The following is a 15,136-nucleotide window of genomic DNA, read 5'->3' on the forward strand; positions in this document are numbered from 1 at the left end:
GAACCCCCTTCCCCCCCACAAGCTCAGTTTTACACAGTACGCTCTTCTAAGACACGACGACCCTCCTCCTCAGAGTCCGACCTTGCCGAGTACGACCCGTCGCCAAGCACGAACAACACCCCCCCCCCCCCCTTCCCCTTTCAAGCACAAACCTCTCAAACACGGTCTTCCCAAGCAAGACTGCTCCCTCACACACCCTCTCTCTCTCCCCCAACCCCCACCAGGTGGACGAGCCTGACGCGGACTACGAAGATGGAGAGGCGCCCAAGTCGTCCAGGTTCCTGGCCCTGAAGGGGTCGCCACCGCCGCGGAAGTCCTCCTTGGCCAGGCTTCAGGAAGACGACGCCGAGGACGACTCCAGCAACGACGGGGGTTCGGGGATCATGTACCCTGGCGGGAAGAAGAGCAACCTTAAGGTAACGTAGAGCAACCTTAAGGTAACGTAGAGCAACCTTAAGATACGTAGAGCAACCTTAAGGTACGCAGAGCAACCTTCAGGTACGTAAAGAAACCTTAAGGTAAGGTAGAGTAACCCTAAGGTAACGTAGAGCAACCTTAAGGTACGTAGAGCAACCTTAAGGTACGTAAAGAAGCCTTAAGGTACGTAAAGCAACCTTAAGGTACGCAGAGAAACCTTTAGGTACGTAAAGCAACCTTAAGGTACGTAAAGAAACTTTAAGGTAAGGTAGAGCAACCTTAAGGTTCGTAAAGAAACTTTAAGGTAACGTAGAGCAACCTTAAGGTACGCAAAGAAACCTTAAGGTAACGTAGAGTAATCTTAAGGTACGTAAAGAAACCTTAAGGTACGTAGAGCAACCTTAAGGCACGCAGAGTAACCTTAATGTACGGAGAGCAACCCTAAGGTACGTAGAGCAAGCTTAAGGGAACGTAGAATAATCTTAAGGTACGTAGAGCAACCTTAAGGTAACGTAGTAATCTTGATGTACGTAGAACAACCTAAGGTACGTAGATCAACCTTAAGGTACGGAGATCAACCTTAAAGTACGTAGATCAACCTTAAGGTACGTAGATCAACCTTAAGGTACGTAGAGCAACCTTAAGGTAAGCAACCTTAACGTAGAGCAACCTTCTGATGCTGTAAAGCAGCCTCAAGCTACGTTGGACTACCTCAAGACGAAATCAACCTTTTTGCGATACGTTCTACTTAAGCTTCTTCAACGATGTGATCATAAACCACAGGCAAACATGAGCTAATCAATGAGTAATTATCTTTATTCAACCATACAAGATATGATTCTTCTGTGTGACCAGATTGTCAATGTATCACTTATTTAAAAGACCTGGTGTCTCTGCCTGGTGCAACCATGTCACGAGTTTATCCCCTTAAGACTGACTCAAGTCACTAGTATATCCATTGGACTGACTTAACAGACACTGGTGTATCCTCCAGACTGACTCAACGGTCACTGGTGTATCAATCTGACAGACTAGACAGTCACCAGTGCATCCAGCTGACTGGCTCAACAGAAACAGGTGCATCACATCGACCTGACTGACTCAACAGAAACTGGTGCATCGACCTAAGTGACTCAACAGTCAGAGTATCCATCTGCTCGACTCAAAAGTCACTAGTGTATCCACGTGACGGACTCAACAGTCACTAGTGTATCCACCTGACTGATTCAAGTCATTGGTGTATCCACCTGACTGGCCAGTGTATACACCTGACTGACTCAAACATTTAACGATATATACACCTGATGGACTCAACAGTCACTCGTATATTAATTTAACTGACTCAACAGTGACCTGCATGAAGGGGTCCATGGCCCATTATACTTGGTCTCCTTTCTCAACAATCTAACGTCTCTTATATCAATATCATTCCATCCTGCTTTCCATTACCTGATAGTCTAAGGTTCTCTTTTCTCTATATTCACAAATACGACGTACAAGTAAGTCCTATATATTTGTAACAGGTAAATACTAAGCTACGCTGCGTGGGGAAGTTTTGGGGATTTATAATAATCGTGCCTACGTGAGTTATCCCTATATATGCGGAAGCGTTTTCTGTAGATTTCTTTTAGACGGGGAGTTCCTATAATTTAACCACAATACGCCAGTTAACGCTTACAATCTTGACTGAAATCAATATAAAGTATATAATACAGGGTGAAAAATTATCGTAACAGTAATATACTATAGTACATCACAGTGTCAAAGTATCAAGCAAGGTTTAGGAAAAAAAATATGATAGGCATAGAAGTCTCCAGAATTTCTACAGGACTTGAGCTTATTAGGAGTCGTACGCGTGCACTTGTAGGCTGTTTAATGCTGTAAAGCATCCAATTCAGGTATTATGAGACTATCTGGCGGATTCTTGATGAACTGTGAACCGGGATAGATGAGTAAATGAGTGAATCCCACCAAGTGTGATAACTTCCCATAAAATGTCATTTACCTCCGTGTCTTCAATAACGTGAAATGCATACTGTTCATCCCTGAAGTACTGCCCATTAGCAACAACCACATGTTGTCAACGACATATGCTCAGTTTACGAACGTCCCATCATGAAATTAACATGAAAAGCCTATATGCCGATCCTATCCTCACAATGATCAATAATCATGATAGTAATACTTTTCTGGTCCCTGCAGCAAGACGACAGCGAAGGACAGGATGACGACGGGAAGAAGTCAGTGGCCTTCAAGGTGCTGGTGGACACGAAGGAGATCGAGGCCGAGAATGAGGGTCCGTCGCAGAAGGCGGCGGCTGCCAAATCCGACGCCCTCGACATCTTGGAGGCGAACAAGAAGAAACTCGAGAGTGGCGCGTTTGACGATGAAGACGACGACGACGATGATGATGATGACGAAAATAATGTAAAGTTATAAAACAACACGGGATGACGTTTACCCCCCTCGCTCCAAGATTTATATCTAGTGTGAGACGTGTTTATATTGAGAGTTAAGAAAACTGTGTTATCACAACGACTGGGATCTAGAGACGTAAGAAGAGTATGATAGAGGAATGACTGGACTGCTAAGGGCATTCATTACTACGATGCCTAAGTCTGCTCAAGGGCTACATATGCGGCTAGAGAGTGGCTCCTCACACACAAGAACCTGATAATCAAGCAAGGCCTCAAAATACGTGTTAACTGTTAGTGAGACAAGTGCCTATGTTGGGATGTCATGATGCAAGCGTTCGTGTGAAGGCGCCAAATTTGACAAGTGGACTTTTACTCACACCTACATTAGGTGATTGCTGTAGGTTTTAAGCTACGAGAGAGACGCACGTCATTCAGGTCTCCAGTGTATCGTGCAGGGTTACCTCAACAAGGGAGTTGCACAATAATCCTCGTCTGCTTTGCCTTCACGGAATCAATTTGTATGTTCAGGTGAAGCTGGTATTACGATTAGTGCTTGAGCAGTTATGTAATTTATGTCCACTAACCATTCACGCTTCACGTAAATTACATTACTGTGCTGTAGCCACAGCAGTAGAACTGCTACTATCAATGATACATTATTATTATTATTATTATTATTATTATTTTTATTACCATTATTATTATTATTATTATTATTAATATCATTATAGGACAACCTACAACTATCACCGCAGGTGAAAAGTCATTGAAAAAGATATGGGTCTCGTCAGGGACCTTCTTGCTCCAATATATATATATATATATATATATATATATATATATATATATATATATATATATATATATATATATATATACATTGAATCGCTTTGGGATTATTTATGTATCATCTTGTTAACTGTTTGATCTATGTAACTGGTTATTTGGTAATAAAGATAATATTTCTTACATATCATTAATGAATCCTTAATATAAAAATGTTTTCTGCTTCGAACAATGTGATGATTCTTAAGATAGACTTGTCAGCGAAGGACGGGAAACTTGTACGAAAAGACTGACGGTGAATGTCAACTGCCGCCATAATGCCAATCAAACCCTCCCAAACGACCTAGGCACAAAGTTTTCCCCTTAACTACCATCATACAAATTCATCATTTATATAGAATCATATCGATATTTTGCTGACACAGATTCAATCTCTTTTTATGGTGTTGCAAGGCATGGCAATTACCTTTCCTGTCCTAATAGTCATGGCACATGGGCACTAAAATTAGTTAATTGTTCCCCTGACTGAAGCTTCCGGTCACCTCGCCTGATGACTGGCTGTTACACGTGGCAAGTCGGACGCGCGTTCGTAAAGTCGGCTGCGTGGGCCCTCACGAGCCCCACCAGTTTTCACGGGAGAATATTTTCGTGGGGTTTGACGCGTGAGGTGCTGCCATCTGGCCGCCACTATAAGGAACTACGTTGCTAGCGCCTGAAAAGTAGTTTTGATTCATAAGTTAGCCAGGGCTGCCAACATCCCCATGAACACCCTGCGACGGATGCAGACGCCAAACTTTGTTCTCGTAACTTGAGATCTCAGAACGAAGGTTTCTGGAATGATAAAGAAACGAGTTATTTCTTCTTTCATTAACCTCTTTGCAGTGAGAGAAATCTACACAAAATTTCCAAAGAAGAGGACTAAAATGTAGATGGAGTCACGGTTCCATCCGAGCGAGGAGAAAATAGAGAACATGGTAGAGGAAATATCGATCGATGTGAGCGGCGTGCACATGGCGTTCGCTCACGCAACCCACAAGGCCAGCGGGTGGGTTGCTTGGGACCTCCCGGGGAGGGGCAGACGTGGGGCCATCTATGATAATATGCTTGCAAACATGCTGATGCATTATGGACCTTAAAAGCAGCTATAATTAATCATTATCTAAGACGGAGAATCACCTGAGTAAGGACAATCAATGCATGAGAGGGGATTTTGTGGTCATGCGGGGGGTTGCATGGAGGGGTGGTAGATTTGTGCATGCAGGGATTGACCCAGTGCATGCCGGCAAGCACACCGTTGCATGCGCAGGCAGAGGCGCCGCTGCTCCGGGGTTTTGCGATCAATGTTGTGCCCGGCGTATCTATCACACTTACTGTGGGCGATACTCCAAGATTCTGTTGTGTGTCTGCAGTGCGTGTCTCAACCAACATGTATATTGTAAACTGACAACCCCGGCCACCAAGCCAGCATGCAACCCAAGGTAGGTAGTCATGCAGTGTAGCGATCGGTGGCGTATCGGCGTACCCTGCCTAAACCGCACCACGCTGCCTCCGACAATAACTGTTAGCTAACCCAGTTTATTGACCATCATGCTCCTTCATAGTCAAATGCATGTGTTATGTCTGTGTATTCCTGTATGTATAAATATATATATATATATATATATATATATATATATATATATATATATATATATATATATATTATAATTTTAAGTAGTTTCGTGGCACGTTTTACGTCTATGCATTTTTTTAATATATATTTGACGAGAATGTTTAGATCTGTGCATGACGATGAACAGTGTGATTGCATTATGTGGAATTATATTAGTTTTCATATTAATGATGATCTATGATTGTATAATGTGGATTTATGTTAATTTCATTGTTGATGGAAATTATCACTAATTATCATCATTATCCAAATGATAATGAAAATCATTATGATAATTAGGATACTAATCCAACATTACATCATTAATGATGTAAACATCTTCATTATCAGCAGCAACAATGAAATACGTTGCCCTTGTTCAGAGGAAAAAAAATATTTCAACCTACGGTCATAGACTAGAAACCGATCCAAAAATTTTAACTTCGCCCAGCGGATAAATATGAAAAAAAAATTAAGTATTTTGATAAATCCATCTTAGGACGTTAGGCACAAATGTTTATGGCGCTTTAAGAAGACGATCTTAGCGATAACAGGCGTCATTTCTTCGATATCCCTGGCCTGTAGCAATCAAGTTGGGAGCCCTCCCTCGGGCGTGCATCGGTCGTTGGCTTTCATAGTTACTACAGTCCGACTAGGCTGGAAAAGTTTTGGTCCATAGTTGGGTCGTGAAACTCAACCGCCTGCACCATCAACAGACCGTCGGAAGCCACCACCACCACAGCCAGACACACTCGGACTCGCTTTACCGAAAGATCTCCTTCGTTTCATCAACACACTCAACGTCATGGGCGAGACATGATTAATATTATATTCTGAATAATTTCATTATTAAAAAAAAAAGGAAATGGGGAATTTTTTGTTATATTCATAGGTGCATTGCCATTCAGTTATGTGAAATACATACATTTTTACAAACAAGATTGATTAATCTTAAATTTTCAATAACTTTGTACGATATTTTCAAGAACAAAATCCAATTCTCTATTCTTGAGAAGGTAAATTCCCAGAAATCAAGATGGTGTGTTGATGAAAAGAATATTATACCTGTTCAGCACAACTGTATCTACTGCCTAGCGATTTGAGAATATGTGTAAGCATGAATAAAATGAATATGACTCTATAAAATGATATACAAATTTTGATCAAATAGAAAGTTTTATCTTCATAATCTTAAAAGTAAGTCATGCATCAAATCAAAATTGTAAATCAATAACTAGTCTCTGTTTATTTCTGAAGTTGGCTTAAATTTCTACAATTTGAGAATTCCATAATTCAAACATTAGGAAAAAAGTTTATACCAACAATCTTATAGAAATCTAAGTCAAGCTTCTCAGAAATGAAACAGCACCGCTAACCTAACCTTAGCCAAGCTGAAACCTTTACCCACAGTGAGATGTAACAGAATATATATATATATATATATATATATATATATATATATATATATATATATATATATATATATATATATATATATATACATATATATTTTACATATTCTCAAGTCGAAGTTGGCCATGGTTTAAAGACTACCAAGACGAAGAACCCTTCCTCAACCACTCTATGGGGACCCTATGTACAGTTCTGCATGGGGGACACCTTTTTTTTTTTTTTTTCCTTTCCTTGTTCGTTTTCAAAAGGAAATGGTTCGATATCCCCTTCGTGTACTCGCTCACTGAGCGATTAACATATGTAACCTCTGGCCACACTAAATTTTAAGCCCTTTTAGGTTTTATGTACGGTCTGGCACAGCCGCCACTCTCGGATTATCCTGGGCTAACAGGGCTCTCGGAAACAACAACAAGCGGACCCATTTACTAGCCAATGGCGCTCCAAACTGATAGTCTGCCGCCCGAGCCTCCTGCCAGGGATCCGAACCCATTTACACAGCCACACGGTAAGATTCGGGGGCTACAGCGGGGTAGACCACACGACCGCTTACGGCGACTCTGTGCTCCAGAGGCACCCCCTACAGGCCCTGTGGATGTATGGGCGTGCCTGGGGAAGCCCAAAAATATAATTGAAGACCTTATGGTAGTCTATGAGGAGATTGTCCGCTGGAGGATAGTAACAGCAACCTAACTCCCCAATCCACACAGATGGCGATAGGAGAGTAAAATGGGAGTACTCACACACAACAGACCCACACAACAGGAGACCTGATGGTCTGTTGAAGGTGTTGTCTGCTGGTGGACCAGTGATCGGTTCCTACAAGTCCCACTGTATGTAGCTAGGAGGGAGATAGGACCCTAAAGCATAAGGCGACTGCGGCGTTACTGTGTTGCATGCAGTGGTAGGCAGCAGCAGCAGCAGCAGTAGCCTTGAAGGATCCACGTGGCAAAGTCCCATGCATTACGGGGGTAGGATCCAGTACCACAGAGCCAATCCTGCGGTCCAAACACCCCCCCCCCAACCCCCAATCCCCCCAAGCGCCGTAACACTGATCGCGTGTGCCGCAGGAAACGCAGGCAAACCTTGGCAAAATATTGCTGTCAGTTTCCGCAGTCGATACTACGCACACCTCTCCCGGAGACGAAAAAAAAAAAAAAAAAATATGAAAAATAAAATAAAACTATTTTTTTCTGACCGTTCCGCAACATTACCGCCATAGGAACTTATAGGCGAACAGTAGGATAAGCACTTCTCAGAAGACAAGGGTAAAAACAGGAATTACCCAGATTTTACAGTGTGTGTGCGTGTGTGTGTGTGCGTGTGTGTGTGGTGTGTGTGTGTGTGTGTGTGTGTGTGTGTGTGTGTAGGGGGAGGGATGGGAGGAGGGTTAGGGGGTGGTGGGGGAAACAAGAATTTTACGGTGCACGTATGAAACAAGGGGAAAAAATGTGGTGTCGCCTCTCGTGAGCTGAGCTGCGGGTTCGATAAACTGTGTAGAATATAAATCCCGTTTAAACGCGACGATATGACCCCAGAGCACAGCAACGCAACGATATGACCCTCGGGCACAATGGCACGGCCTTTGAACGCAACGATGCGACCCTTGGGCAAATTGGTACGGCCTCTGAACGCGACGATATGGCCCTTGAGCGCAAGGGTACGACCCTTGAAAGGGACGATGCGACCCTTGAGCACGTCGATGCGACCCTTGAGCACAACGGTACGATCCTTGAACACGACGCTATGACCCCTGAGCACAACGGTACGACCCTTGAACACGACGCTATGACCCTTGAGCACGACGGAACGATCCAGGGATATGGCGGCGCGACCTTTGACCTGACCTGAGAGGGGTCAGGTCAAAGGTCGCGGAATCCCACCAGGGTCGTCCCAACGTGTCCAAGCATCGCACCGCAGTGTTTAAGGGTCGGGCCGTCGCACATGCGCCATGCTCTTCACCAGTCGTCACTACATACACAAGAAAATATATAAAATATCAACTGAAAATGTGGATCCTAACGCACTTGATCTGGTACAAAATACAATACCTCAAAGTCGCCAGTGCAAACTGTAACGCCAAGTAGTTCAATGTGTTGTATTTCTGTATCATTTTTTGTCGCACTCTTCATCTAGACTCCTGTGAGAATTGGTAGCTTTGCAACATTACATTTTGGTCTCATACTGTAACCGGCACTGTACCGCACCATGTTGCTGTACAAGTATAGCACATCCTTACATCACATCCTATAACTGTATGTCACATCATGTACCGTCGTTGTCTCTCACACCCTGTAACTATCTGACATATACTATGACTCCATCTTTTTGTCATACGCTGTAACTTATTCTCTCTCTCACCATGTAAAGTGTTTGTTTTGTCACACCCTGTAACTGTTAACCTTTGCTGTCCGATGTGACGTATTTGTTTGTCATACCCTGTAACTGTAACTTCTGTCATATCAATGTAACTTACTTATTCAACAGACCCCGTAACTAACTGTCTGCCTCACCCTGTAACTCTGCCAAGCCCTGTATCTGTCTGCTGCACCCTGTATCTGTCTGCTGCACCCTGTAACTGTCTACCTCACCCTGTAGCTGTCTGCCACACCCTGTATCTATCTGCTGCACCCTGTAACTGTCTGCCTCACCCTGTAATTGTCTGCCACACCCTGTAGCCGTCTGCCACACCCTGTATCTGTCTGCTACACCTTGTAACTGTCTGCTACACCCTGTATCTGTCTGCTATACCCTATAACTGTCTGCTACACCCTGTATCTTTCTCGCTTGGGTAATCCTGTGTGTATCAAACGCCACCTCATCTCCAAATATCGTCTGTATAACCCAAACTGTAACTGTATCCATTTGTCGTACCTGTAGTTCAACCTGTCCGTCAGAGCCTGTGGGTTGTCGCTCGCTGTACACCTGTTTGTTACATCCTGTAACCGTATATAACTGTATCAGTCATACACTGTGAGTGTGGCGGTTCACCTTGCCTCCCACCCACCCTATCTGCACCTGCTTGTTGAACCCATGTGTGTGTGTGTGTGTGTGTGTGTGTGTGTGTGTGTGTGTGTGTTCTACCTCTCACCATCGGAATCTATATACTGTATCCTGTCCTTTTACCTATCTATAGTTACTCTTTCGCTTGTGTCTATCACAGCTTGTTACAGCTTCTCAAACCTGTGGCTATTTAGTGCTTGTTACAACTTGCAATTGCCTGCTTGTGACCTCCTCCATTTTAACCTGTTTGCTATTTCCTGTAACAGCACTTCATGTTTACTGTAACTGCCCCTGATCGGCACTCCCTGTAACTTTATTTGTAACCCCTGTAGCTGCATGTTCATTGCTTTGTGTTAATATGCCCACTTGTCGCGTCCTGCATTTGCTTGTTACACCTTGTAACTGTATTTGCCACACCATAGCTGTCACATCCTGTGACTCTAACTTTCCTGCAAATCGTAATTGTTTGCACACCCTGTATCTTCACTAGTTTTAACACCCTGTATCTCTACTTGTTTTAGCACTCTGTATATGCGCCAGTTAAAGCACCCTGTAAGCACCCTGTATATGTATTTGTTTGATCATATGTATATGTACTTGTTTTTTCGTTGATGTACCTGAAACCCAGCCCTGAGCACGTCTTAAGTGTCTTACACGAACAGGTGTGTGAATCAAAACATCATACATACGGGTACAAAGCACAAGCACTCTTCGCAAATAAAGGACACATGTCAAACACTAACAACGCATACCGTCCAAACAAGAACACAAATATACAAGCAAAAATTGTAAACATGAATAGGAACACATACAGCAAGCACAGAGGGATGACCGCACGTGCAAGGTAGACAAGTGACATAACTATGACTGCACAGTCACAGTCGCAAAGCTTCGCTTGCAAGCACATCCGAGATACCTAAACGACATATCCTATTACTCGAGAAATGTAATGATGTAAGCAGTGCTTGATACCATCAATGCAAGCTAATATCAGAATGCACCGGGAAATGACGTAAACACGAACCAGAACTGGTTGGATCATGCAAGCAAAATCCACAGCTCTGTGTACAAGCAGTGCTAGGCCTGCGAGGGAGGTTTCTTGAAGTACAGTTCCCGCACCAAAGACAAACCAAAGGAGTCCAATACACCTCTGAACACGATCATGAACAATGACACACAAATGCATGGCAAACAGGCACGAATGTAGAGTCCGATCTATGAACTAACAAACACAAGCACACACACACACGCACACACACACACACACACACACACACACACACACACACACACACACCAGCGCGCGGGCGCGCGCAGGCAATAATAGGATGAGCAAGCATATAAAGGCAAAAATATATATTCAATCATGATGGAAACAGAAATCATTGAAAAAAATTGAATAGGCATACAATCAGCTGTAGTTTCCAACATGCAGACAAATGCACACATGCATGCAAATCAGCATTATACGAATGCAAATCACGGTCTATAAAACTATGGGTGCAATCAAAGACCTAACCAAATGCAAGCATTAGTCACTTGACCCAATATGAACATTGAGGGACAAGAGCGCAAGCATGGGTGTATGTTATACCACAGTCCGACATTCTCAGGCAAGCACATGTATGATTACCACAAGCACACGTATATCTACCCATATCTGACGGCTCAAGCATACGCAGCGCAATTACATATGCGTCTGTACGTACAACGCAAGCACGGACACAAGCATAAATGAGAAATAAAGCAGATGCGAACGAGAACTTAAATAAGAACAGAACCTGCAAAAAACAATAGAACAGAAAACACACACACACACACACACACACACACACACACACACACACACACAAGCAACCGTCTAGAAAAAGAACACTCGAAAAAACAATATAAAAAAAAGAATTATGAACGCAAGCAAATTCAGGACTACAAGCACAGAGAAACTCAAGCACCGACAGGAGAAACCATACACAGAAGGCAGTTCAAGCAAATGTATACGTTTAGACCAAGAAACTGAAATATGTACAAATATATGAATTTTGAGCATAGATACTGTTTGAACATGGGCAAGGCCAAACACACTGACCAGAATCAAATAAGGAAAAAGAATATACACGGTAAAGACAAACGCCGCACAAGCATATCGCAAGCATAAAGATTCCATTAACCGCACAGGAAACAGGCACAACACAGGAAAGCATCTAGCAGGTGCAAAAATGTATGTTCAAACAACAAAGCAAACACATGCAAGAACATATCAAAAGCACACACAAAAACACACGAACGCCTAACAATCAAACAAACAAAAGCACAAAGACAATGATAAAACAAAAGTACCGAAACAGATCAAGTACAGACACGTGAAGAAAAAGCATAGAAACAAAAGAGTACATGTGCAAGCACAGGCATATGACAAGCACCGAGAAAAGGCCAGAAAGACGAGCAAGCACGGATACTTCATACATGACACTTACATTATAAGCACACGCATGAAACTAAATAACAGTGACACATAAGTGATCGTCACAGTTAACAAGCACGAGGGCACAAAACACATGCAGCATATGCCCAGAGATATTGCAAGCACAGACAACGCGCACATATACATCTGGAAGCAGACGCAACACAAAACAGCATGAAACACTTACACAGAATTAGATGTATAAGCACAAACAAGCACCTACAAACCCAATCATATAATAAATATATATTATATATATATATATATATATATATATATATATATATATATATATATATATATATATATATATATATATATATAGACAATGAACCATGTATCCAATCAAAAGCAATAATTAAGAGAAACAAGATTATAAACATACACACAATCAAAAACATGAGCACAGGAACAAACACAGGCACATAACTGAATGCAAGCTCGATGCAAATGCAAGCACTAAGATCACAAGCATCGGCCTAATCACAAGCATAAGGTCTAGATAATCAAGCATAAATACGACTATACTCAAGCACAGACAACAGAACAGACATGAACACATACGCAAACCATAAAACACAGATATAAGGATCCTATCTCAGATATAGGTGCAAATAAAAGGCAAAGAAACGAAAAAAAAAAGAACAAATTCTCTCGAAAAATATAAAGTAAAAACTCCTAAACAATTGAATGAACTTACAAAGAAATATGAAAAGAGGTAATCAGTTGATGGCAGACTTGAAAATTACAAGTAGACACACACACAAAAAGCAGAATCGGTCATGGATTAATACAATGCACTGTGCGCAAATACAACAGCGGCCATGCACATCAAGCACACATAGACAAACACAAGCACAAAGATGAACTGAACAAACAGGCATTTAAACACACCCTCATTAAAAGCACAGATACCTGAGAAGCTTATGAAAATCGAAAGCAATCAAAGACCCTGGCACAATGAGAGGGCATCACTGACTTAAGGCATCTTGATATATGTTCAAATGAACACAAGCATGCACAGTGAGGTGTCTGGCAGCACATGTGAGAAGAGATGAAACCTCAGAGATGCATGCAAGCACACACCGACACACATACATACATATATGAAGGCAAGCACACACCGACACACATACATTCACATATCAAGGCAAGCACACACCGACACACATACATACATATATCAAGGCAAACACACACCGACACACATACATACATATATCAAGGCAAGCACACACCGACATACACACATATATGTGTGAAGGCAAGCACACACCGACACACATACATTCACATATCAAGGCAAGCACACACCGACACACATACATACATATATCAAGGCAAACACACACCGACACACATACATACATATATCAAGGCAAGTACATACCGACACACATACATACATATATCAAGGCAAGCACACACCGACATACACACATGTATGTGTGAAGGCAAGCACAGGTAGCTATGTATATATATATATATATATATATATATATATATATATATATATATAGATATATATGATTAGATGGTCGCAAGTACCAACCATAACGGGGGTCTGTCCTTTTGAAGGGTTAAACAAGCATGGATACAGATACACAGGTAGATGATACAGCAAGCACAAACAAAAAGGTACAATCCAAACACAGATATCATATAAACATCGTGCTTTCACTGTAATTCTCTCTCTCTCTCTCTCTCTCTCTCTCTCTCTCTCTCTCTCTCTCTCTCTCTCTCTCTCTCTCTCTCTCTCTCTCCCTACACATATGTATATATATATATATATATATATATATATATATATATATATATATATATATATATATATATATATATATATGTATATATATATATATATAAATATATATATATATATATATATATATATATATATATATATATATATATATATATAATATATATATATATAAACGAAGAAGAAGGGGTACAGTAATACAGAAGACAAGGAGCCTCAAAATTTGCATGAGTGTTTCGAAATTCACCTTGTCAACATTTATGTATAAACACAAGCAGAAGTAACGCAAGCAAGCACACACGAAAACCTAGGCAGACAAGAGAAACAAACATACTAGATCACATATATCACCAAAAGCAAGCATAAAGGCATTCAAACCCTGTAGATCAACTCGATGTGATAGCAAGCACAGATTTACAAGCAATTGGCTAACGCAAGCACAGGCGTAAATGTATGCAAGTCCCTAACTCAAACATAGGCATATTTCTAAACAAGTCGATACCGCAAGCACAGGCACATAGGCAAGCGAATCTCTATCGCAAGCACAAAATTAATGAAGCAAATTGTTAACACAAGCACAGGCTTAAATGCAAGCAATCTACCAAGACATGAACAGAATACTGAAAACTAACCACTAATGCAAGCACTGACTTAAAACAATTTAACGCAAGCACAGGCAGAAATGTATGCAAGTCGCTAACGTAGAAGAAAGCATACTTCTAAACAAGCTGATAACGCAAGCACAGCATAAATGCAAGCAAACTGTAAGCACAGATATAATTGGAAGCAATCTGCCAAAGCATTAACAGAATAATGAAAGCAAACCGTTAACGCAAGCACAGACATAAATGCAAACAGTTCGCAACGCAAGCACAGCAGAAATGCAAATAAATTGTTAACGCTAGCGCAAGCATATATCCAAGCAAAATTTTGACGCAAGCCCAGCATAAATGCAAGCAATATTCAATACATTCACTGGCAAAAATGCAAGCAAATGGTTAATGCAAGCACAGTCATATATGTAAGAAAATTTCTAACGCAAGCACAGAAAAATATAAGCAAATAGCTAATGCAAGTGCAGTTAAAAATGCAAGCAAAAGGCTAATGCAAGCACTCATAAATGCAAGCAAATGATTCAAGTAAACACAGTTGAATATGCGAAAAAATTGCAAACGCAAGCACAAATGAAAACACATCGCTAACACAACCAAACAGTAAAAGCAAGAAAA

At 41.5% G+C, this 15,136-nt stretch overlaps 1 protein-coding gene and 1 long non-coding RNA gene across 2 annotated transcripts in view; both read left to right on the forward strand.

Moving 5' to 3' along the window:
* LOC139760430 (uncharacterized) overlaps positions 1–3,803 on the forward strand; it is a 43,241-nt gene extending 39,438 nt beyond the window's left edge. Inside the window, exons 20-21 of the mRNA XM_071683669.1 lie at positions 225–416; positions 2,620–3,803. Coding sequence (XP_071539770.1) covers positions 225–416; positions 2,620–2,856 — 429 coding nt within the window. The 3' untranslated portion in view covers positions 2,857–3,803. The remainder of the gene's footprint in view (positions 1–224; positions 417–2,619) is intronic.
* Positions 3,804–4,884: 1,081 nt separating this feature from the next.
* Positions 4,885–15,136, forward strand: part of LOC139760283 (uncharacterized) — a 179,740-nt gene continuing 169,488 nt past the window's right edge. The window contains exon 1 of the long non-coding RNA XR_011715301.1: positions 4,885–5,098. This is a non-coding gene — a long non-coding RNA (uncharacterized lncRNA). The remainder of the gene's footprint in view (positions 5,099–15,136) is intronic.

This window comes from Panulirus ornatus, chromosome 36 (genome assembly GCF_036320965.1).
Source record: "Panulirus ornatus isolate Po-2019 chromosome 36, ASM3632096v1, whole genome shotgun sequence".
Taxonomy (NCBI): domain Eukaryota; kingdom Metazoa; phylum Arthropoda; class Malacostraca; order Decapoda; family Palinuridae; genus Panulirus; species Panulirus ornatus.